Raw genomic sequence first — 25442 nt, 5'->3', positions numbered from 1 at the left:
CACGCCCGGCCTCTTTTATTTTTCTTAGAGACAGGGTCTTGCTATTTGCCCAGGCTGGTCTTGAACTCCTGGGCTCAAATGATCCTCCTGCCCCGGCCCCTCAAAATGCTAGGATTACAGGCGTGAGCCACTGTGCCTGGCCCCAAAATGAAAGATTTTTAAAGACCTACAGTGTTTTTCAGAATTTGGCCAGCAATTCAATTCATCTGTCCGCAAGTAAACTGGGCTTGAATCATGTCATCATCTTCACTGTGGAGACCGCTGCTGACTGAGCCCTACTAATAGGGACCTTATGATCCTCGTTTTCCCAGAAGCCAAGACTCAGAGAGGTTAAGCAAACAGCCCAAGGTCACACAGCCAGTGAGAGGGGTAGTTTGGGTTGGAACTCAACTCTGTCTGCTGGCTAACTCCTAGAAGAAGCTGCTCCAAGCACTTTCTCCTGTGAGCGTCAGAGGTAAAGGGGACATTCCCTAACCCCTGAGTCAGGGTTTTAGAGGCCAGGGATTCCTGCAGCCCTTCAAATGACTTAACGGGAGAGTGAGATAGTCCAGGCAATGCCCTCTTCTCATTAATGAAGATCTTGAGGCCCAGAATATGGCAATGACTGGCCTGAGCTCACACTGCAAGTTGGGGAAAAACTGAAGATGGAAACCCGGGGCCCTGCATCTCACCCTGGGCTCTGCCTCAGACCCAGACCGGGTGATTCTGTTATGCTGCAGAAGACTGGATCCGAGTCATCTCTCCCCGTCTCAGACTCTAGGCCCTCCCTGTTTCCGGAACCCGAGGGCCCAGCTCCACCTACAAGGCCCCAGGGCCCCCGCAGAGTGCTCCCCAAAGACCTCCACTCATGCAGTCATTCAACAAGCCTTTAGTGAATGATCCCAGTGCACCCACCGTCCACCGCATATGCCGGGAGTTTGGGGAGACCAAGTCAGACCACTAGTGTGGAGGGGCTGTGACCGAGGGGCTGAGGAAGGCCAGAGAGAGCCCCTAGACTAAGTCGGGGATCAGGAAAGAAGACATTCCGGAGGAAGGGGCATTTATCTGGCTCTTGAAGTTCAGCAAGCTTCCAGGAAGAAAGGGTAGGAAGGACTTTCTAGCACAAAGGAACAGCATTTGCAAAGACAAGGTGATATACAGAACGCCCCTGAATTGTACACATAAACAGTGGTTGATTTTAGGTTATGTGAACTTCCCCTCAAAAAATAAACACACAACATTGTTAAGAATGTCGTGTGCAGGTGCAGAGGCTAAAGCGGCTCCATCTCAGAGGCAAATCCACCATGCTGACTTCTGATTGACCCAGTTCCAGAAAAGCCTCTAAGATTTCTACTTCACTGACTGACCCTGGCATCCCTTCTGAAGCACGCATGCCCTTTCCCTGTGGTGTACATGCCATGGCTCTGGGGGTAACTGTGCAGAAATCTACCTGTCTTGTGACCACCTGAGACATGGCTTCTGTTTGTATTCCTCTATTAAGTGTTTCTTTCTGCTGGGCGCGGTGGCTCACGCCTGTGATCCCAGCACTTTGGGAGGCCGAGGCGGGTGGATCGCCTTAAGTCAGCAAGAGTTCAAGACCAGCCTGGTCAACATGGTGAAACCCCGTCTCTTCTGAAAATACAAAAATTAGCTGGGCATGGTAGCGGGCGCCTGTAATCCCAGCTACTCGGGAGGCTGAGGCAGGGGAATTGCTTGAACCCAGGAGGTGGAGGTTGCAGTGAGCCGAGATCATGCCACTGCACTCCAGCTTGGGTAACAAAGAGCAAAACTCCACCTCAAAACAAACAAACAAAAAAATACTTCTTTCTGAGAAACCGGATTTGTCTGCCTCTTTCTTCGACCTCTCAGCCCCTGTAGCTTCTGGTTTGCAAAGACCTGCTCACCATAGGACTGAAGCCATACAGTGCTTCAAGGAAGAGGGGAAGGGTGAGGTAGGGCCCAAGGAATCATCAGGGACAGGCCACAAAGGGTACTGACTTGGCACCATTTATGAAATTCAGCCGAGCTTGGCCTGTGCCAGGCATTCCACACAACAGGCATTCCAAATGTGGTCCCTCCACTGAAGAGCCAAGAGTCAAAGACAGAAGAAAAAAACCTGTAAGGCCTTTAAGAGGAATGATTCGGGGACTTGGAGTTACAGGGACCCTGGTTCAAATCCCAACTCTGTTTCCAACTCACTGTGATCTTGGGAAGTCGGTTTGTCTCTGAGTCTTGACTTCCCCATCTGTAAAAGGGGGCTAGGAGCACTGGTCTGCAGAGTCACTGTGAGGAGCCCAGAACCATGGGTGCTCAGAACTTCGTGGGGTGTAAAGAGAGGGCGCGTGGGATTATCATTGCGACTGTTGGTCTCAGCCGGCCGCCCTGTCTGCCTCTTACCTGAGACAGGAGGCAGAGCAGGATTCTGAGAAGTCTCTTGCCCCAGTAGCCAGGATGGGCTCCGGGGAGGAGGATCTGCAGACCCCAGCGACGAGTCTGTATGCAGGACGCCTGCCCCTAGTGTGCACCTCCTCAGCTGCCCACCCTGAGTCTCAGGTCAGGCCTGCCGGGCAGCTTCCTCTACTTCCCCTTCGCCCAGTGACATGTGCCTTATGGGGGCGGTAGGGAGGGGCACTGGAGAGGTTAGATCTCCTTGGCCGACAGGGTGGAGGCCAAACCCAGCTGGGGACAAGGTCCAGGCCTGCTCTGCAGATGTGGCCACTGCTGCTGCTGTTTGGTAAAGAGCTGTGGGTAAGGGACCTGGGGAATAGAGGGGAAGGGGGGCTGCCATTCCTGGAAGGCCAGGGTCAGGGTCCCAGTTCTCTTAAAACCAGTAACCCACCCTGGGTTTAAGCAACAGGAACTTGGGGCCAGCACAGAGAAGGCAACAGGCAGCAAGGGTCTCAGTCTTCAGCCTGCAGGGAGGAGCTCCACGCAGGTCTCTAACTCCCGACCTCAGGTGATTGGCCCACCTCAGCCTCCCAAAGTGCTGGGATTACAGGCATGAGCCACCACACCTGGCACATTTTTTAATTAAAAAAAAAGAGAGAGAGAGAATAGCTACAAATGTGTGGAACTTTGACATATATTATCACATTTAATCCTCACAACAACCCTCTGGGTGTGATGAGGAAACTGGGACTCCAAGAGGTTAAGGGACTTTTCTGCAGTCACATCGGACTCCACTGCAGGCAGTCCCATTTCGAGCTGGAGGGGCGAGGGCTGGAAGCTGGGCTGCAGAGGTCACAGGGGCTGGACACATGGTAGACCTGCAAGGCTCTGGGACCTGGAGCTGAGCTGAAGCCTCAATCCCCTAAGGTGCAGGGCCCAGGCCGGCTGAGGCCTCCAGCAAGAAGGGCCTAGACAAATGGCTTTGGCAGGCCAGCATCTTCCTGGACACCTGGTACTGCTGTCAGGGGGCTCTCATCTCTGAAGAGTGGGTGCTCACAGGTGCCAACTGCATTGACAGGTTGCATGGCCAGGAGGGGTGGTGAGGAGGAGCTCCCGGAGGGTGGCCCCTCCACCCTCTCCACCTCCCCCTTGTCTCCTCCCTCCACAACTGACCTTGGTCCCACTTCAGTGTGACCTTGAGTCCAGGTCTACTGCAGACGGACTCTTGTGAGATCAAGTCTCCATGGCGAGCTACTCTTGTCCTCAGCAGGGCCTGAGGGCTCTGGGTTTGGTGGCCTGGCCCTGGCATGACTGGCAAGGCCTCCGTCGCTCACCAGCGCTGTGCAGCCTGTCCCTCTGGCCGCCCAATCCCACTGTTTCCTCTTCCTGAGACAGCTCTGCTGGGCCCAGGGGTTTGAACCTGATTTCAGTAAAGGTCGGAGCAGAAGCCTGGGATGGTTGAGAGACTTGGGGAGGCAGGTGGCCAGGGTGGAGCTTGGGACCCTGCAGGGGCTCTAGCCAGCTGCCCGGCTGCACTATGGCCACGGGCATGCAGGTGAGAGGGCTGGCGCTGACACCTGGTCTTCTGGAGCTGGCTTCCAGCCCCACCGCTGCCCAGTGACTGACAGCCCCACCTGCCCAGTGCACTGGAAGCTTCCCTGAGGGAGCTGTGTGGGAGTGTACCAGAGGACAGAGTTGTCCTAAGAGTGACACGGGAGTGCGGAACGTCAAGGAGGACAGAGCCCAGGAAGGCATCCGGGGGCAGGGAGACTTGGCACAGGCAGAGAAGCTTGGCAATATATGGTAACAACCAGCATGGCTGGGCTGGTGCAGGCCTGCTGGATGCCAGTCAGGCTGAGGGTCTGCCCCACCCTGTGCTGCAGAGTGTCCTGCTGAGACCACTGCACATCAGCATCTGCAGAGATGACTTTCTCCCCCAACCTGACTGTCTGGACCTGAAGGACAACCTGTCCAACGGCTTCCAGTGCACCAGGCTCTCCACTGGGCCCCCTGAACTGGTGGTAAGGATTCCAGCAGGCCCTATGCAAGCCCCTGAGACCCCCTCTTCCGAAGTCCCTTCTAATGCCACTAGACTTGTTAAAGTTAGGCCTGGTCATCCTCCCATCCTATCCTGGAGTCTCCCATTCCCCAGCAACCAGCGGTCAGGCTTATTTGCACCCCTGAAGGCCACCCTAGAACCTCCTACCCCTTGGAGAGACTCCCTCGTTATGTCCTATGGAATGTGGGGCAGCCTTTGGTATAGCCAGGTCTTAAACTACTGGGAGCCCTCAGTTACTCAATAATTACAAGCATTTTGCTGAAAACTAACTTTTGTGTAATACTGAGCCTCAAAGGCCAAAGGGAGGAAAGAATTGGGTGAGACTGATAGGCTGTGTGGGAGAAAGCACTTTCACTAGAAAGGGATGGACAGAAGGGTGGAGGAAGGGAGTATGACCCCCCCCTCCAAGAGGGGAAATGGGCCCTGTCTTGGGCTCTGGGTGCAGCACTTGGGCCCCCAGTCCTCCCACTCCCTCCCCGAGCTGGTCTTGTCAGATGTGTGAACCTGGTTACCCACTGCCCGCCTCCCCTGATCAAATATCTTTGCTCACCAGGCACGGGGTGGTTCAGTGGGTGCGGGCTGGGCTGAGACTGCTCCTTTTCTCCCTCATGCAGGTGGCTGATGGGACCCCCCTAGTCTGCTCCCAAGCTGGCAGCTAGCTGCTGCAGGGTGTGATGACCTGGAGTCCCTGCTTGGAGCCTTGCCTCCTGGGAGCCTACACATCTGTGAATTACTTCTTTTCCTGGATCCGAGATAAGGTCTCCAACGTCTCATTTGACACCTCTGCCAACAGATGCTCTTGGGACTGGCCCAGGATAAGACAGAGGCAGTGAAGGTTGTTAGCCTCTGGAGTCCTGCCTGGGTTCGAATCCTGACTTAGCTATTTACCTGCCTTTCCCATCTGAATCTGTTTCCTCCTCCGTAAAATGGAGATGTCTTCAATTACTCATTTATTCAAGAAGTTAGTAGTTACCAAGTGCTTACTATGTGACAGGCCAAAAAGATACAAGACCAGTGAGGGAGGCAAGCACTAGGCCGAATTATGACCGGAATAAATGCGCAAACACAAACCATGTAGGCTTTAAGAGAACCGGATCCACGTGTTCATGGAGGCTGTGACCTACTCGGGGCGTCCAGGGGGTAATTGACATTTGAATGCGGTCTTGAGATTCGTCGATTCTGGCTAGCAACTCCCCTGAGCGCTGGCTGACCGGGGTGCCAGGCGCCGCCCACTGCAGGCCTCCGTTTCCCCAGCTTCGCACTGAAGAGCGATGACTTGGATGTAAGAATTCTTGAGGTCCCTCCCAAGTTTGTTTAATAAACTTTTTCGAGGGTGAGGGTCTCCAAGCCACAAGGGGGCATCCCCTTCACCTGTTTGGACCTTGCTTGACCCCAGGTGGGGAGCCTCTTCCAGCGTTAACCTGGGCAGCTATGGTCACGCCGCCCGCGCTCCGCAGCGCCTCCCTCCGCATCCAAGCGGTGGGGCCACAGCGACATCTCGTGGCTGAAGGTATTTTTAACACTCGGCGTGCCGCTGACGTGAATCAGGGGCGCTGCTCCCCAGGACTCAGCTCTCTTCCGCCTCCGCGCTTCGTGGGGAGCTGGGCAGAGTCAGAGTGAACACGCACTCCCTGCGATGCAATTGAGTCGCGCGGTAGGGCTGGCTTTTTCCGACAGCTCATCGCTGCCGCCGCAGGTCTCACGGTCCTAGCTGCCCCAAGGACGGGTGGGGCCTCGGTGTGGAGCCCCGCCCCTCGTTCCCCGCCCCGCACAAGCCCCGCCCCCTTACGACGGCGCTTGCTAACTGCGCCTGCGCGTGCTACACACACATACACACACACTCTCTCTCTCTCTCTCGCGAAGGTGTCGCTGCCAAGAAACGTGTCCCGCTCGCCACGCCGTCTGTTTCTAGGGCAACGCCGGCGTCTCTTAGCAACCGCGCGCGGCCTAGGTGGGTTCCCCCGGAACCCCCAAGCGTGCCATGATGACCGCGAGTCCTAGCGTCTTTCTACTGATGGTCAACGGGCAGGTGGAGAGCGCCCAGGTGAGCGGCCGTGGACCCCGCCGGGGCCCACCCCCCAGCGTCCCCCGGGGCCCTTCCCGCAACCCCGCGGGCTGCCCTGTGGCCCCCAGAGAGCCACGTCATTCCTCTGAGCCTCTCCGTTAGGCGGGGGCGGGAAGCCAGCATTGGAGGACTTGGCGCGAGGTTTTCGGGATCTGAGTTCCGATGTGCAGGTGTAGAAGCAGACCTCGAGATGTTGAGCTAGTACTGAGGTCACACTCGGCCAAGCCAGTGGCCCTTCGCACGGATCATGCCCACTTGGTTGAGTCACTGGCAGGAGCCTCCCGGGGTGTAACGCGAGGAGCCGAGGCTCGGCCGAGTTTCCGGCATTTGCTCCGTGTCGGGTGCCCACCTACTGCCCCGCGTTCTGAATCCCCAGATCCTTGAACTCAGGTTTGAATCCAACCATCCAACGATGGTGGTCGCCTGGAATGCCCCAGGGAAGGTGTGCCTGTCAGGCCCGAGGGACAGGACGCTACTCTCCATCCCCCTACACTTTAGAGGAACCATTTATTGTAAACAAACACCAACGCTCACCAAGTCCTCAATATGTGCCAAAGTCAGTGCTCAGCACTGCTTATTCCATCCTTACAACCTTGCCAGATAGGCACTACTAACACCCCCATTTCACAGCCGGGGAAACAGCCAAAGCAACTGGCCTGTCTGGGAATTGAACCCACGCCTGTCTGACCTCAAAGCTTCGCCACACTGCCCTTCCAGGTTGTTGGAGATGGTGTTTATTATTATATTATTGTGAGGTGTGACAGACGGTTTGGGTAAGGCTCTGATAGGGCCTGATGCTTTGTTGGTGTCTCCTGCCTTCCTGTTTCATCAGGGATACTGCTCCACGCTCCCACCCTGTCCGCCTCTGCCTTAGCCTAGTGCCTAAGACCGTCTTTCTCCCCTCTCCTGTTCTATCCCATTAGGGGCTCTTGGCTGGGCTGAGTCACATGTGTCTGTGCTCTCAGCATCATCAACCCCCACACACACACACTCACACTCACACTGTTCCTCCCTGCTCTGCTCTCAGCACCTCCCTCTTTTCAGGGCCTCAGCTCCAGCCTTGCATATGCCCTGTGCCTGATGGCTTCCTGGGTTCTCAGACCTTTCACTTCAGCACCATTCCTTTACACTAGCAGTCCTCAGCCTTTTTGGCACCAGGGACTGGTTTCGTGGAAGACAGTTTTCCCACAGACAGGAGGTGGTGAGGGATGGTTTGGGGATGATTTGGGGACATTACCTTTATTGTACACTTTATTTCTATTATTATTGCATTGTAAAGTATAATGAAATAATTATACAACTCACTGTAATGTAGAATCAGCGGGAGCCCTGAGCTTGTTTTCCTGCAACTAGATGGTCCCATCTGGGGGTGATGCGGTGACAGTGACAGAGCATCAGGCGTTAGGTTCTCATAAGGAGCACGCAATCTGAATCCCTCGCATGCGCAGTTCACAATAGGGTTCGTGCTCCTATGAGAATCTAATGCCGCCACTGCTCAGACAGGAGGTGGAGCTCCAATGGGGAACTGCTGTAAATACAGATGAAGCTTTGCTCACTTGCCTGCTGCTCACCTCCTGTGGTGTGGACCCATTCCTAACAGGCCACAGACTGGTACTGGTTGGGGACCCCTGTCTTAGACCTCATCTGTGCCCAGTCCTGTGCCGGGCAATGGGGACACAGAAAGGCATGAAATCTGTTCTCTGCTTATGGTCTAGAGGAATTGACAGACTCAGGCACAGGCAATCATTGCTTTTATGGAGGGAAGCACAGGGCTACAGGAGCCAAGAGGAGACCTTAAACCAGCCTGAGAGTGAGGGCAGGCTCCCTGAAGGGTAAGTTTTGAAGTATGAGCAGGAGTTTTCCAGATGAAGAAATAGAAAGGACAGATCAGACAGAAGGCAGAGCCTGAGCAAAAGCCTGGGACTCTCCGTGGATTCCCACATCTTGGCCCTGAGCCTCTCCTCTGAACGCCAGGTCCACATCCCCAGCTGGCTCTTAGACCCAATCCCAGGTCCTCGCGTTCAGAATTCCTCTTGGCTGCCCTTGTCTAGCAAACGCATTGGCCTCAGCGTGAATACCAGTTGACAGACTGTGCTTTTTTCAGTTTCCAGAGTATGATGACCTCTTCTGCAAGTACTGCTTTGTATACGGCCAGGACTGGGTCCCCACAGCGGTAAGCTGCACTCTTGGGCCTCCCTTACTTACCACCTTCATGACTTTTGGGGTTTCTGAAGGTGTCATACCCTTCCCCTCCCCATTCAGAACCAGTCGAGAGGTAGACACCGAGTTCAGGGGACCCACACATGAGTGTTCCTGGTAAGCTGGAGCAGAGGACACAGCCATGGTTGGACCCCCTGATTCATCCCCCAAGACCACTCACACGCCCTGCCCTGTGAGCTTGCCCGGGGCAGCAAAGAGCAGCGCCTGCAGCAGGAAGCTGGCCCTGGTGAGCCAGCCTGGCCATGGCTGAGCTGTGGACACTCTGGCCAGTCTGCTCACCATTTGGCCTCTCCTTAGCCAGTGGGGAGGACACGTGTTCTTGCTGGGGAGGGGTCAGATAACAAGGAGTGCATATTCTAGGATGTCAGTGAGCCAGAAGTGCGGTGGGGAGACCAAGCCAGGAAGTGACAGGGATGAGCCATGAGAGGGAGGCCGCGATCTCACTAAAGCCGCCAGGGAGGGCCTTGCCAAGAAAGTAACTTTTGAGTAAAGACCTGAAGAAGTGAGGGAACAAGCCATGGGGAAACCTGTGATAAGTGTCCGGGCAGAAAGCAGAGAGTACAAAGGCCCTGGGGCAGGAGCATGCCCGGCATGTTTGAGGACCAACAAGGAGGCCATGTGGCCCCTGGAGAGCGAGCCAGCAGGAGAGCAGCCGGAGATGGAGCAGGGAGGCACCAGGGCAGAACTTGTAGGACTTAGAAGGTCAGAGTAAGGATTGTGACCTTTACTTAAAGGGAGTAGGGTCCCCTTGGAGAGCTTTCAACAGAGAAGAAAGTGATCTGACTTATGTTTTTAGAAGATTCCCTGGCTTCTGTGACAAGGATAGACGGCGGGAAAGGGCAAGGGCAGGCAGCGCAGTTGGCTCTGACAGCAATGCAATGAGAGGAGGGCGGCAGCAGTGCGGTGGCGGGAGGGCTGGACTGCAAGTGCACCCTGAAGACAGAGCCGCTGGGCTCTTCGGATGGACGTGGGGTCTGAGAGAAGGAGGAGCTAGGATTCACAGCAGGGTTTTTAGCCTGAGCACTTAGAAGTAGGGAGCTGCCTTTCAGTGAGAAGAGTAGATTGGGGAGCGCTACCTGGAGCTCAGCCTGGTGTGAGTTAAGGTTGAGGCGCCCACTGGATGTACAAGAGGAGGTGCTGATCCACAGTACAGAGGCAAGGACCAGGATGGAGACATAAATTTGGGAACCTTCGACATCTAGAGCACATCGAAAGCCATGAGACAGATGAGATCACTGAGTACAGGTAGAGGAGCCGGCCAAAGATGCAGCCTTAGGACGGCACACTGAGAAGGAAGCAGCAAGAGCCACCAAGCAGGGCCACCCTGTGCAGTGGAGAGACCCAGAAGCCAAGGGAAGACAGCGTATCAAGGAGGAAGCAACTGTATCAGGTGCTGCTGATGGCTCAAGTAACACGAGGACGGAGAAGTGACAGTTTTGCATCTGGCAATGCTGATCACGGGCATTATTGGAAAAAACCCTTTGGTAGAGTGCTGGCGCCAGCAGTCACATTGGAGTGGGGTCACAGAAGAATAGCAGGGGAGGGGCCCCATGCAATGGCTCATGCCTGTAATGCCAGCACTTTGGGAGGCTGAGGCAGGCAGATCATGAGGTCAGGAGTTTGAGACCAGCCTGACCGACATGGGGAAACCCCATCTCTACTAAAAATACAAAAATTAGCCGGGCATGGCGTGCCTGTAATCCCAGCTACTCAGGAGGCTGAGGCAGGAGAATCACTTGAACCCGGGAAGCAGAAGTTGCAGTGAGCCGAGATCACTTCACTGCCCTCCAGTCTGAGGTGACAGAGTGAGACTCTGTTTAAAAAAAAAAGAATAGCAGGGGAGAAATTGGAACTGGTGAGTGAGGCAGCTCTTGGAAGCAGTTTTGCTGTAACGGGAAGCAGAGAATGGGTTGGTGAGTGGAAGAGGCAGCAGAGTTGAAAGAGGACTGTGTGATAGACAAAATACATCTATGTGCTTACCAGTGGGGATGCTCCAATGCGGGCGGGGATGCAGGGGAGTGCAAGCACTCCTGGACCATTTCCTTCAGTGGGGCAAGAACTTGGGACCAGATCTAGTGCCCTGGTGCCTGGGAGAGTGGCTGGCCTCCCAGGGTTGTCACACACGCTACCACATTAAAGTACCACACTTAAGAGGTACTCCATCATCTCTTAGTTCCCTTTGTTTGGAAGCTAGTGTCTTGGGAGAAGATAGCTGAGAAAACGGCCCTCCCAGCTGCCTGCCGACGGTAAGGGAGGAGCCACAGCAGCCTGACTCTGATCTGACTCCAGCTGTCTCTGTCATTGTCCCGACAGGGTCTGGAGGAGGGGATCTCACAGATCACATCTAAGAGCCAAGATGTGCGGCAAGCGCTGGTGTGGAACTTACCTATTGATGTCACCTTTAAAAGCACCAACCCCTACGGCTGTGAGTCTGCAGGGGCCCTGCAGGGTAGGGTGGCAGAGCTTTCACACAGCACCCCCAAGACGGCCTCTGCCTCATCCAGCCCATGACTGTTCATATTCAGATTGTCACCTGGGCTCTTGAAGCAGCCCTCAGCACTCTCTCTCTCGCCATCTGTCCCTTTCCCTCCTCTTCCTCATCCACACTCACCCCGGTTCATCTGCTACAGGCTGTGCAGCTGGCCTTCTGGAAGTTCAGAGTGGATCAGGGCCAGTGACCAGGCCTGTAAAAGGCAGGCCCCTCCCTGGCATGCAGGGCTGCAGCTGTCTGACCTGGAGGTCTGACTCCGTGCCTGTTGACTTCCCATGGCCTGTTGTGTTCTGACCAGACCCTGGCGCTTGCTCCTTCTGTGCTAGCCCCTCAAGTTCCTTCATCTGAGCTTCATTCATGCTGATCCCTCTCTCCGGATACCCTTCCCATGTCCTAATCTCCAACCTCTTTCCCAAGGGCTTCCTGGCTGGTGCTTATTAACCATGCTGATCTTCCACTTGCACTTAATAAGTGCCTACTGTACACAAAGCCTGGGCTTAGTCTCCATAGAGATGATGAATACTTTCCCTGTGTGGACTCATCTGAGCTTCCCAATCATACCTGCTGGATAGATTTCTCTCCATTTCTTTTCCCATATGAAGAAACTGACACTCAAAACTGACTTCACTTGCCTTCTGCTTTACATCTAGTGACCAAGTGTGGATTTTCATTCAGGCCCCTCTGCTCACTGCAGTGTTGACCTCCTGGGCTCAAGCAATCCTTCTGCCTCAGCCCCCCAAGTAGCTTGGATTACAGGTGCCCACCACCATACCAGGCTAATTTTTGTATTTTTAGTAGAGACAGATTTTCGCCATATTGCCCAGGTTGGTCTTAAACTCCTGAGCTTAGGTGATCTGCCTGCCTCAGCCTCTCAAAGTGCTGAAATTACAGACGTGAGCCACCATGCCCAGCCAAAAGAGGTTTCTTATTTGCTTTTGCCAGGTGCCTTGGCTGTAACAATCTTGGAGCTGAATGCAAAAATCAGGAGGTTGAGATTATCAGGGGCCAGGCTGCAATCCCTGTGAGGCTGCTCCACTTCCATCGCTCCCTTATTCCTAGGGTAGCTCTTTGAGGTCTTAACCCAGTTTGCAGAGATTTACCTGAGGCCCTCCTCCCAACCCCTTGGAAGGCTCTGAACATCAGTTTTTTGTGTGTGTCCTGGGCCCAGAGAGGCTGTCAAAAGTCTTAATCAGTCTCTCAATCACTTCTATTGGAATCAGCAAACACTCCCAAGGGAGATGGGATGGGGGTAACCTCTGGATTTCTGTTCTTCTCCTGGATCTTGCCCAGTAAATCTCTTCTACTTCACTAGCTCTCTGATGCCTTTGAGGTAGTTGCTTTTTGAAAAAATATATAGAAATAATTTGATGTCTATGAAATGTTATATTTTTCCAAAGAGGTTTCTTTTCTTATTTTTTTGAGACAGGGTCTCACTTTGTCACCCAGGCTGGAGTACATTTTTTCACATGTAATATCTGGCATATACTAAGGCACATAAGAATCAAGACAACATGAATGATAACCAGCAAAAATAAGGCAATAAGGCAATAGAGATAAACGGACTCTCTAGATACTGAAATTGTCAGATACATTTTTACTATGATCAAAAGAGATAAAACACATTGAGAATTATGGCAGAGAATTAGGAAGCCTACCTTTTTTTTAAATTGCAGACAGAGTCTTGCTCTGTCTCTGAGTAAAATGGTATGATCTCAGCTCATTGCAACCTCTACCTCCTGGATTCAAGCAATTCTCATGCCTCGGCCTCTTGAGTAGCTGAGACTACAGGCATGTACCACCATGTCTGGCCAATAATCTTTTGTATTTTTAGTAGATACTGGGTTTCACCATGTTGGCCAGGCTGGTCTTGAACTCCTGGACTCAGGCAATCCTCCCACCTCAGCCTCTGAAAGTTCTGGGGTTACAGGCTTGAGAGCCATGTCTAAACATACTTTTTAAACATTATAATAGAAATTCTAGAATTGAAAAATATGATAACCAAAAGCAGGAATTCATCAGATTAAACACAACTGAAGAGATAGTTATATACTGAAAGTTAGGTCAAAGGAAAATACCTACAATGAAACTCAAGAATAGAAAATATAGACGAGAAGGTAGGAGACAGAGAATACTGGAAGTCTGCCATATGGAACTGGAGTCCCGGAAGGAGAGGAGGGAGGACAAGATAGAGACAATATTGGAAGCAGCTACATTTTTTTTCAAAAATGATGAGAGACATCAAAGCCACAGATTCAAGTAGACAAACCTCAAGCAGGATAAATGGAAGAAACCCACCCCTAGGTACATGATAATAAAACAGCTGAAAACCAGACAAAAAGAAAATCTTGAAAGCAGCTAGATTTGGGTTACACAGATGTATGCATTTGTGAAAATCCATTGAATAGTACACTTACGATGTGTGTTTCATTGTGCATAAATTTTATCTGGAAAGAACCGTGAACAAATATTGAGCTCTATTTCCTGATGCACATAGTGCAGTATGTCGGGGAAAGTGTCCAGAGATCTGTAATTTACTCTGATACTCCTCACAAGTAGGATGAGTTGACGGAGGCATGGGGAGAGGCAATACAGCAAGTAGACCCAGCTGTCAACGATGACCCAGTAGTGAGTCAGTGCCAGTACCTTGGAACTCTTTTAGCTTTCCAGGGGCAGTGAAGTATTTTCTTTGACCACAGTGAACTTAAGCTGGGGACCAATAACAAGGATAATGAGAAAAATCTCCATATGTTTGAAAAATAAGAAAGTAACTTCTAAAAATAACCCATATGTCAAAGAAGAAATACTAATGGCATAATGGAATTTTGAACTGAAAATAAAAATACTGAGCTATTTAAATTTGCAGGGGGCAGTTAAAGTCATGGTTAGAGGGAAATGTTGTAATTTATTTTTTAATTTAATTAATTTTTTTTTTTAATGAAGTTTCATTCTTGTTGCCCAGGCTGCAGTGCAATGATGCGGTCTTGGCTCACTGCAGCCTCTACCTCCCGGGTTCAAGCGATTCGCCTGCCTCAGCCTCCCAAGTAACTAGGATTACAGGTGCCCGCCACCACGCCCAGCTAATTTTTTTGTATTTTTATTAGAGACGAGGTCTCACCATGTTGGCCAGGCAAGTCTTGAACTCCTGACCTCAGGTGATCCACCTACCTCGACCTCCCAAAGTGTTGGGATTACAGGTGTGAGGCACTGCACCCAGCCAATTTTGTAATTTTAAATGCATATTAGAGAAAAAAATAGGCTGAAAAATTAATTATCTAAGCATTCATCTTAAGAAATTTGTAAAAGAAGGCTGTGCATGGTGGCTCACACCTGTAATCCCAGCACTTGGGAAGTCGAGGCAGGTGGATCACCTGAGGTCAGGAGTTTGAGACCAACCTGACCAACATGGAGAAACCCTGTCTCTACTAAAAATACAAAATTAGCTGGGCATGGTGGCTCATGCCTGTAATCCCAGGTACTTGGGAGGCTGAGGCAGGAGAGTCGCTTGAACCTGGGAGGCGGAGGTTGCAGTGAGCCGAGATGGTGTCATTGCACTCCAGCCTAGGCAACAAGAGCGAAACTCTGTCTCAAAAAAAAAAAAAAAGGCTGGGCATGGTGGCTCACGCCTATAATCCCAACACTTTGAGAGGCCAAGGTGGGCAGATCATGTGGTCAGTAGTTCAAGACCAGCCTGACTAACAAGGTGAAACTCATCTCTACTAAAAATACAAAAAAAAAATTGGCTGGGCGTGGTGGTGCATGCCTGTAATCCCAGCTACTCAGTAAGCTGAGGCAGGAGAATCGCTTGAGCCTGGGAGGCGGAGGTTGCAGTGAACTGAGATGGCACCACTGTACTCCAGCCTGGGAGACAGAGCAAGACTCCGTCTCAAAAAAGAAAAAGAAACTCACTCATGAACATAGTTGCAGAACTCCCAAATGAAATATTCAGAAACTGAATTCAAAACTCCCAAATGAAATATTCAGAAACTAGCAAGATTAAAAAAACAAAGGATAATAAAACACATCATAAAAAGTAGGGTTTATTCCAAAAATACAAAGCTTTTAAGGCACCAGGCATAGTCCTCATACCTGCAATCCCAACACTTTGGGAGGCCGAGGTGGGAGGATTGCTTGAGGCCAGGAGTTTGAGACCAACCTGGGCAACACCCTATCTCTTTTTTTTTTTTTTTTTTTTGAGACGGAGTTTCGCTTTTGTTACCCAGGCTGGAGTGCAATGGCGCGATCTCGGCTCACCGCAACCTCCGACTCCTGGGTTCAGGCAATTCTCCTGCCTCAGCCTCCTGAGTAGCTAGGATTACAGGCACGCACCACCATGCCCAGCTAATTTTTTGTATTTTTAGTAGAGACGGGGTTTCACCATGTTGACCAGGATGGTCTCGATCTCTTGACCTCGTGATCCACCCACCTCGGCCTCCCAAAGTGCTGGGATTACAGGCGTGAGCCACCGCGCCCGGCCACCCTATCTCTTAAAAAATAAAATCTAAAATCGATCAGTGTTATTCACTACAATAAATAGAAGAAAAGTTGGAGTCAGGCCAGGCACTATGGCCCACACCTGTAATCCCAGCACTTTGGGAGGCCGAGGCAGGCAGATCATTTGAGGTCAGGAGTTTGAGACCAGCCTGGCCAACATGGTGAAACCCTGTCTCTACTAAAAATACAAAAATTAGCGGCATGATAGTGCATGCCTGTAATCCCAGCTACTTGGAAGGCTGAGGCAGGAGAATTTGTTTGAACCTGGGAAGCAGAGGTTGCCATGAGCCAAGCCCGCACCACTGCACTCCAGCCTGGGTGACAGAGTGAGACTGTCTCAAAAATAAGAAGAAAAATGATCATCCCCATAAATGAAGAAAACATGGTAAAATTCAACACTCATTCATGATAAAAGCTTAGTAAGCTAGGAAGAGAAAGAAACTTTCCTAACCTCATCAAGATTATCTACGAAAAGCTTAGAGCAAACATTACTTTTGCCATTGAAATGTCGAAAGATTTTTCTTGAGATCGGCATGCTTGCTATCACCATTAATGCTGTACAAATAAAGAGTGTAAGAATTAGGAAGAATAAAATATTCATAGACAAGATGATTATGTAGAATTTCAAAATAATCCATAGATAAATTGTTAGAGTTAATAGATGAGCATGAATCTGGATATAAGATCAATATATCTTAACAAAAATCAGTATGCTTTCTGTATGCCAACAATAAATAGAAAATGGTATTTTTAAGATATATTCTTTATAATAATATTAAAATACAACTTGTTCTACCAGATAGCAAGCTTCAATTATAATCACAGTATGTTAGGCTAGGCATGGTGGCTTGCACCTATAATCCCAGCACTTTGGGAGGCCAAGGCAGGTGGATTAGGAGTTTGAGACCAGCCTGGCCAACATGGCGAAACTCTGTCTCTACTAAAAAATACAAAAATTAGCTAGGTGTGGTGGTAGGCACCTGTAGTCCCAGCTACTCGGGAGGCTGGGGAGAATCCCTTGAACCCAGGAGGCAGAGGTTTCAGTGAGCCGAGATTGCACCACTGCACCCCAGCCTGGGAGACAGAGAAAGGCTCCATCTAAAAAAAAAAAAAATATATATATATACACACACACACACACACACACACACACACACACGTATCTAAAATGAAGGGAAATGTAATTTAAACCTACAGTGAGCTACCAGTATTCGCTCACTAGGACAGCTCAAATTTAAAAGATTGGTAATGCCATGTTTTGGTGAGATGTAGAGTAGCGGGAATCAGACACCACTGCGGGGGGAGTGCTGGCAGCTTGGTGTTACCTTTTTGGAGGGAACGGACATGGGCCCTGTGCAGCATGCTTCTTGGGTGTGTGCCCACCACATGTGCACATATCTGTAACGTGCACATGAGTACTGAGAGCCTGCACCATGGTGCTCAGCCTCTAGCAGAAGGGCAGCCTGTGTGTCCATCAGCACCAGAATGAACGGTCCCTGTGGCAGATTCCCATGCAGAATGTTAAATGGCATTGAAAATGAACACCCCCCTTTACAGGAAACCATTTGAGAAAATCTCACAGTCATAATGTTGGATTAGAGGCTGGGCACACAAATAAACATATTGTATAATTCCTTTTGCATAAAGGTTCAAAAAAATTGGTAAAAGTAAAATACCAGGTTTGGGATGCATTTTTTGACAGTGGAGTCTTAAAGAAAAGTAAAGAGGTGGTTTCATAAAATTCAGAGTAACAGTTACCTGTGGTGGAAGGTAGTCACGGAAAGGGCACAGACCTCTCTCTAACATTTACTGAGCACTTACTATGCATTAGGTACTATTTCATGTGTCTTAGAGATGACAAAACAGGGGCAGAGAGGTTGGGTAACTCGCCTCAGCCGTGGCTGCAAGGTCAGAGCCTGGTAGGTTGTCTCCTAGGCCTTCCCTGGGCCTCACCTGAAACTGGCGAGGTGAAAGCGCCTTTGCACCTTGATGGTTACAGGAAGCGGGTGTAAAAACAACCACACCTATTATATTACTTATAATATTTCAAAGAAAAATGCCCAGAAAGTTTTTGTTTTCTCTCTGACTTCTCTAGACACCCCCAAAATAAACCTGTGCCACCCCAATCCCCTGAGCCTGCCTCCATCAGGAAGGGAGCACCCAGAGAGCAGAGGTTCTTAGTCTGCTCTGATCACAGCTGCGGCCCTGGGCCTAGACTAGGGCCTCTGGAAGTGGCTCCTTGTAAATGGAGTGGCTGAGTGGGCCCTGACTCTGCAGCGGGGAGACGGGGTGTGGAGTGCATGCCCAGGCCTCAGTAGAGACACAGGAAGTACCAGGGTGGGCAGAAGTCCTGGCACAGTCTGGGTTCCCATGCCTGCTCCTGTCCCCTCTCAGGCCTGCTACCTCAGGGCTTTGAGCTCAATCCTCTGAGCACCCTCAGCTGGACACTCCCTCTTCTCTGCCCTGCACCTCCCCCATGTGTCCTCACGTGTCCACCCCCTACCTTATCCTTCTCAAGGGCCACAGATCGTGCTTAGCGTGTATGGACCAGATGTGTTCGGGAACGATGTGGTTCGAGGCTATGGGGCGGTGCACGTGCCCTTCTCACCTGGCCGGTACGTCCTCACTCTGATCTGGGCCCTGGGCAGAGCTTGTCCTAGGACAGACCTTGCCCCATTTTCTGTCTTAGGTTCAGGGTGGGAAAGCTCTGGGGTCCCCAGGGGCCTGGGCAGCTCAGCCTGGTGGCAGGGGCGGGGGGCATGGGGTGTAGCCTGTATTTGGGAAGAGAACCTCTAGGATGGGTGATGTCTGCCACACACCAGGTGGGGTGGGGAGGTAGTGGGCCCCCGAAAAGAAAATTCCCGATGTACTCTGACCTTCATGAGACTGTCTCCCAGCGCTCAGCTCCATGCCTGGGGAACAGTGGTGCTCAGTTAGCACAGGTTGGATTCATTAGCATTGGCCCTGACTTGGCCCACGCTGCAGGTGCACTGGCCTGATCCGAGTGTTTCTGCTCCCTGGAGGCTCAGAAAGGTCTGTGACACAGCACCTCTGTCTGCAAAAACATTTGTTTCAGGCACAAAAGGACCATCCCCATGTTTGTCCCAGAATCTACGTCTATACTGCAGAAGTTTACAAGGTGAGTTTTGTACCTATAACCCCAGCATCTCCTCCTGATCTATTGGATGAATGGATGTCACATTCTACCCCTCAGTTTGTGCCTGGTCGCCTCCTCAGATCTGCAAGCTGCTCCACCCACTGGGGACAAATAGAAACACGTCCCCTGGGAGTGCTGAGTCACGGGGCTCCCTTCAGCCTCTATTCTAGCAGCAGAAGCCTGGCTGATTTTACCCTGTGCCCTGTGAAAAATCTTTGTGTCAGATGGAGCAGAGGAAAAACTCTTGTCAGATGGGAAAAATGCTCATGACATAATGTGACATTAAAAGGTGGGAGACAAGAGGATACAGCAGTATGAGCCAGACACCTTGGCACAGTAATCATGATAAACGCCTTTACATGTGGGAGTCTGTGGCCCGAGCTGACGTTTGCGCTGAGGCTTAGTGTGGAGGGAAGAGCAGGGAAGAACACCAGGCCCAGGGAACAGTGCCTGCCAGGCCAAGGGGAGCACGAGCTTAGCATGTTAGGAGAAGCCAGGACGGTGGCGTGGCCACTACATGGTAAGCCAGGCAGAATTAGGGAGATGGGGAGGCAGGCAGGGCCCAGGACACCAGCGCCTGCCAGGAGGGCCTGGGGGATGCCCAGTGCAGCCCCAGCAGGAAGGTCTCTTACCCCTGCCCACATCCAAGTGGGAGCTTAGAGGGCTAGCTGGGCCCTGGCCTTCTGACTGGCGGCCCATTAGCACAGTTGGGCAGCAAGCCTCTGCCGCCCCCCAGCAGGTCAGTGAGGCACAAGGGGAAGATGGAGGACTCCCTGGGTTCCAGCCCCGGAGAGGCTGGCCGGTATCGGACTTGAGAACTGGCCAGAGCCCTGCTGGGTGGAGGGACAGCATTGCGCCTCAGGGCTGAGAACACCTCACTGAACTCAGAACTATGGAGGGAGGAACGGCAGGGTCTCCACTGACTCAGACTAAGCATTTGTGTGCCCACTGCCCCTAGGAGCCCTTCTGGGAGGCCACCATGTGGCAAAGGACTTCTTTCCCAGATGGCCTGGGCCAGCATCACCTAGAGGTGACAATCCCCATGCCACAGGCTATCAGGAAGGCAGCAGGGCAGCGCTGTCAGTGGGTTGGGGAAGCCTCAGGGACTGGTGGGACCCGCACAGCCATCCCGGCTGGGCTGTTCAGCCTGTTCCACCGCCCACAGCTCCAAGGAGGACTGCAGGCCTCCAGGGGAAAGCTCGCTTTGGAAGGGGTTTCACAGCCCCTGTGGAGGGGCTTGCAACTGGGCAAGGCAGTATGTGCTTGGATTACAAAAATGGGGGAAAGGTCTGATTAGTGAAGGCCGTCTGATTGGCAGAATCTTCCCAAATGTGGAGGCTACTTGCTGAAGCTGAGAGCTCGGTCATCCCCACCCCTCTCCCACCCTCTCTCCACGTCCTCTGGCCTGGCCTAGGGCCTGCCCCGAACACTCTTGGCCCCTGGATTAATTTCCCATGGTGGCTGCTGCAGTTGCCCTTTCAGTTTCTGGTGGCCCCAGCTTTTGCTTGGCTTGTGGCCTCATCACTCCAGTCTCTGCCTCTAGGGTCACAGGGCCACCTCCTCTGTCTGTGAAATCTCCCTCTCTCCTTTTCTGATAAGGGTCTTGTGATGGCATTTAGGCCCCCCTGGATAATCGTCGCAGGAGCCTTGGCCTAATCATGTCTGCAAAGTGCATGTGACCCTTTTTCTCAGTAAGGTCACATGCACGGTTTCCTGGGGCTAGGCTCTGCCATCTTTGGGGGCTGTTATTCAGCCCGCTGCACCCCCTCCAGTCTAGTCTTCACACAGCAAAAAAAAAAAAAGTGTTCCTAAAACACCCCTCCCCTGCGAGAACCTGCCCCACGCTGTGCCTCTTTCAGGATGAACTTCAACCAGAATGCCGCCAGGCCGGTGGTTGGGTCCTGCCCACCTCATGGCCTCTGCCCCTTGCTTCCCATCTGTCTCAGTTCCTCTAGCCCGAGGGGTCCTTCCCTGCCTTGAGCCCTTACCTGGAACGCCCTCCAGAACAGTCTCTCATCTCTCCCACCCCAGCCAACCAAACAGACCGCCCTGGTGCACCCCAGGAAAGAAGTTCACTGGGGACGGGCTCTCCATATGTGAGCTCCGGGATGGGATCTGGGGTCTGCTGGGCGTGGTGGGGACGCTCCCAGGCCCCAGTCTTCACACACAGCCCCCTGTGAGGTGGGTGCTGCAAGAGCCTCGCTCTCCCAAAGGAGAAACTGAGGTGCAGGGGTTGTGGCTGCCCGTCCCTTCCCCTTGGGGAGCACCCACTGGCTTTCACTCCCTGGCTCCCTCCTTGGGGTTGGGGGCTGGTGGGCAGTGCTCCCTGGCTGTGGTCTCCACAGGCCAACCCCCTGCGGCAGCCGGGGGCCCCTCCCTGGCCTGGCCCCTCCGCGGCAGCCCCGGGTGAGCGCTGATGCCCACCTCGGAGACAGAGAGACCGCGGGGAGGGCTGCGCGGGGCTGTTGCGTCGCCACGGTTGCCAGCGGCCCTCGGCCGGGTGTGATGTGGGGTGGCCCTGGGAGCTGTGGCACGGAGGAGGCGGGGCCGTGAGTCCCGGCGGGGCAAAGCCCGCGGCTGCCGGACCCACCCGGCCGGGAATAGTGCTCCTGGTTGTTTCCGGCTCGCGTGGGTGTGTCGGCGGCGGGGCCTGACACCCCCGGCCTCCCGGCCTCCCGCCGACCCAACTGGGGCCTGGGGCTGGGGAGGGCGCATGCTGGGCCCGGTGGCTGCGTGCTGCCCCTGACATGGCCTGCGGTGGGTGCCACGATTGTCCCCATGTTACAGTTGACAAGCTTACGATTTAGGGATGGGAAGTGACGTTTCCTGGACCCCTACACTAACAGGAGGCAAGGCCGAGGAGCCCAGTTCTGGCCCTTTTGCCCACCCCATGGATTCTTTGGGGTGGGATCCCCTTCTGGGGAGGCTGAAGGGTCACACTGTCCCCTCCCCTCCCCCACCTCAGCTGCTGTCACTTTTCTGGGATTTCCACCTGGGTTCAGGCAGCACCCCCACCCCAGAATCTCCCTGAGCTCCCATTCCCAGTGAACCAAACCTATGGAAGCCGGAGATGGAAAAGCCTAACCCACCAGCGGAGGCAGCGCGGCCACAGAGCACCTGAGGCCTGGCTAGGCTGTGTGACCCTAGCAAGGGACACCACTGCGCTGGAGCCCAGCCACCGGGAAGGCTCTGCTTCGGGCCTGACTCCTGGTGGGGGCAGGGTGCGGCTGGAGGAGAAGTGATGGTTTCCAGAGTGAGGAGAGTCCACATCCAGCGTCGTCCATGGCCAGGAGTGCCCGGGTGGGGTCCTGCTCACCCACGTTCTTCTGTGTTCCCAGCTGGTTCATGGGGCGGCGACCCGAGTACACAGACCCCAAGGTGGTGGCTCAGGGTGAAGGCCGGGAAGGTAAAGCTCCCTCCCCTCCCTTACCCCCAGCCCCCAGACAGGTTAGAGCCTGGGAGTGGGTGGGCCCAAGGTTGGGGGTGAATGCCAGGGACCCGCCAGGCACCTGGGAGCTGGCCCACGAATGTTCCCAGATGAGGGCTGCTGGAACACAGAGGGTTTGTCGTGTCTGCCTGTCCCGGCTGCAGCCTCTTTCCCTCCCAGTGAGTGGCATGGGTCAGGCGCTGTTGTCCCCATTTTACAGATGAGAACGCTGAGGCTGAGATTCCCAAATCAACCTGGGTTTGTCTCTGCCCCAGCCCAGCCTGGCTGATGCTGCCCTTCTGTCCCCAGTGACCCGTGTCCGCTCTCAGGGTTTTGTCACCCTCCTCTTCAACGTAGTGACCAAGGACATGAGGAAGCTGGGCTACGACACTGGGCCTGCGGACACACAGGGTGTCTCAGGGCCCAGCCCACCCCAGGGCTTCCCCCAGTGAAGGCACCACAGGTGCACAGTCTCTGATAATGAAGGACTGCCTTCCTAGAGTCAGCCGCTGGCCATCGGTCTAAAGGGCAGCCTGGTGGCGGGAGCTGGGGCACACAGAACAGTTTTCTATAATAAAGTCATATTTTCAGAGAGCCCAGGCCTGGGGCTGCCTTCTCTCCTGCTTAGCCCCTCCCCCACAGGAGCTGGGGGCTCTTGGGCCTTCCCTGGCCCCACCTCCAGGGCTCTCCCCGTCCCTACCCTTTGTGCCATCGAAGCTGTCTGGAGACCAGACCGTGGCCATCTGGGATGGGAGCTCAGACATCACCAGGTTCTGCCACTCACAGCTGTGTGGCCTTTTCTGCACCTCAACACATTCATCCTTGAACTGGGCATGGCACCCGCCTTGGAGGCTTGGGGTTTAAGCAGAATCACCTGCTCAGCCATGCTCTCAGCCACGAGCCTCTCTTGGCAAGGAGGAGAGAACCCTACTATTGGGAGCTGGATGGTGAGGTACCCTCAGGATGGCAGACCCTCAGCCTGCCCACTCCCCTCTCCGCCCCCACTACCCGCAGTCCCAGGGTTGGGGCTGGAAACCTCCCAGGGGTGGGAGGCTGCCAGCTGGAGTCCAGCTTTCTGGCAGCCCCTTAGCAAGAGAGGAGGGTGAGCTCCCTGGCTTAACACCCTGGCCTCTGAGGTGATCTGGGCCCCTCTGGAAGCCGAGTCCCTTCAGCATTACTTCGGGGGGCCCTGGGCCTGGGCCTCCCCACCGTCACGCAAGCCTCTGGAACCTCACAAGGCAGCCCCCGGCCCTCTCTGCCCTGCCACTGAGCTTTCCTCGGCAGACATGGTGCCCCAGCCTAGATACTGCCCTCAGCGGGATCCAGGAGAGAGCACAGGCTCGCCCATGTTACCCTGGGCTGTTATGGGCACTTGCCCTGAGACCACCTGAGCCGACTGTCTTCTGCCCTTTATCTCACGGGCACTCCCCTGCCCTCCCCCCAACTCACTGCGTTCTGGAACTCAGGGTCTGTTGTCAGCAAAATTCCTGATTCCAACCGTCTTCTCTGAATGGGAAGTTCCCTCTAGCTCTGGCCTTGCTGAAGCCCACTCAGTCACCTGCAGCCCTCTTAAGTGGAATCTTTTTCCTCCCACACCCCACGTGTGGAGTGGGCCAAGACGGGGTGTGTCCTTGCTGCCTCACTCGCAACCCTCTTCACCACTCCCCGCACAGCCACGCGTATTTCTTGTTACTGGTGACCGCACTGCCTCCGAGGGCTAGATTGAAGTGTCCCTCACTCAGGCCAGGCTCTCCCTCATGTGACGCTCCCCTGGGCCCTTCAAACCACCAGGCTCTCCAAGGCCCTGACCCAGCCCCTTTTTGCCAACTGTCAGCCCCTCTTTGCTTGTTTTCCTCCCAACCCAGTTTAGAATTCCCAGTCACCTGCATGCACTTCCCGGTAGTGCCCTCCTGCCTTCATGCTCACCTGGCAGAGCCTCAGCCCTGGTAACAGCCAGCTGTCCGTCCGCCTGCCCTGCACCTGCTTGAGCCCCAGAGCCACGGCAGCCCATGTTCCATCCACAGCCCAGGTCTGCGTTTCCTTGGACAACTCCCTCATGAGTTCTCTGAGGAAACACAGCTTTTGTCTCTTCAGACCTCCAGCACCCTCCTGCCAGCTTAGCTGAGGCGCTCCCTCCGTTCCCACAACCACCCCACACTAGCTGCCTTCCCGAGCCGGCCTTGGTGTGTGGGAGACGCGGTGTCTCTGGCTTCTCCCAGGCCCCCCACCCACGAGGGGCTTCTTCCTTCTCCCTCCATCGTGAGCTTTCCTGCACAGGCTCCTTCACATCAGCCTCCACACATGCCTCACATGTGTCATGGGAGGACAGAGCAAGAGCCCTGCACCCCCAGGCTGCTCCTGTCCTCTGCCCCATTTTATCACAGCTCCCTGAGGGGCTGTCTTCTCTGTCCATGGCCTCACCCCACCCAGACCACTGGCCTCAGTCTGAATCAAGGCGACCTGAAGCTTCTTCCCTGAAGCCTCTAGCCTGTGGCGTGCATGTTCGAGCCTCAGGCCCCATTCATCCAGCCTGTCAGCAGCTGCCACATACTCAATCACCCTCTTCTGGTTATGTTTAATTTTTCCAATTTTTCTCAACATCACTCAAATGTTTAAACATGGAAAAGTTGACCTCATTTTACAGTGAACACCACATACCCACCACCTAGATTCTACCATTACCGCTTTCCTGTTGCATACTTTTACATCTATCAACTATTCATCTCTCCTTCAATCTATCCTACTTTTAGTGCATTTCAAAATAAACTGTGGCATCAGGACACCGCCTTCCGTGTGTTTCAGCACACTCACCATTAACCAGAATCGACTTTAGTGTGTTCTTTTGAGGGAACATTTACATACAAAAAAAATGCATAACTTTTTTTTTTTTTTTGAGACAGGGTCTTACTCTGTCCCCCACACTGGAGTGCAGTGGCACAATCTCAGCTCACTGCAACCTCTGCCTCCCGGGTTCAAGCGATTCTTCTGCTTTAGCCTCCGAGTAGCTGGAATTACAGGCACCTGCCACCATGCCCGGCCAATTTTTGTATTTTTAGTAGAGACGGGGTTTCACCATGTTGGCCAGGCTGGTCTTGTACTCCTGACCTCGGGTGGTCCACGTGCCTCGGCCTCCCAAAGTGCTGAGATTACAGGTTTGAGCCACCA

The 25442-nt window shown here is 53.4% G+C and overlaps 1 protein-coding gene across 3 annotated transcripts; it reads left to right on the top strand.

Moving 5' to 3' along the window:
* Positions 1 to 6281: 6281 nt before the first annotated feature.
* Positions 6282 to 22871, top strand: B9D1 (B9 domain containing 1). 3 transcript variants are annotated; one of them, XM_012472060.3, is made up of 7 exons: positions 6282 to 6470; positions 8596 to 8664; positions 11025 to 11136; positions 18212 to 18308; positions 18770 to 18832; positions 22189 to 22256; positions 22587 to 22871. In XM_012472060.3, the coding sequence occupies exons 1-7, from the start codon at positions 6408 to 6410 to the stop codon at positions 22727 to 22729; spliced, it is 615 nt and encodes a 204-aa protein (XP_012327483.1). In that variant the 5' UTR covers positions 6282 to 6407; the 3' UTR covers positions 22730 to 22871. The 3 variants fall into 3 exon arrangements, with proteins under 3 accessions (XP_012327483.1, XP_021530440.1, XP_021530439.1); XM_021674765.2 differs by having other exon boundaries at positions 22498 to 22667; XM_021674764.2 differs by lacking the exons at positions 22189 to 22256; positions 22587 to 22871 and adding an exon at positions 18908 to 19155.
* The last annotated feature ends 2571 nt before the right edge of the window (positions 22872 to 25442 follow it).

Source organism: Aotus nancymaae, unplaced genomic scaffold (assembly GCF_030222135.1).
Source record: "Aotus nancymaae isolate 86718 unplaced genomic scaffold, 86718_ANA_hifiasm-v0.15.2.pri h1tg000018l, whole genome shotgun sequence".
NCBI lineage: Eukaryota > Metazoa > Chordata > Mammalia > Primates > Aotidae > Aotus > Aotus nancymaae.
This window is presented reverse-complemented; position numbering and strand designations above follow the sequence as displayed.

Bases quoted from the DNA above. Each gene is read 5' to 3' on its own strand.
- B9D1 (XM_012472060.3), top strand. From the start codon at position 6,408: ATGATGACCGCGAGTCCTAGCGTCTTTCTACTGATGGTCAACGGGCAG. The intron at 8,665-11,024 runs GTAAGCTGCACT...TTGTCCCGACAG, and splicing joins AGGACTGGGTCCCCACAGCG to GGTCTGGAGGAGGGGATCTC. The intron at 22,257-22,586 runs GTAAAGCTCCCT...TTCTGTCCCCAG, and splicing joins TCAGGGTGAAGGCCGGGAAG to TGACCCGTGTCCGCTCTCAG.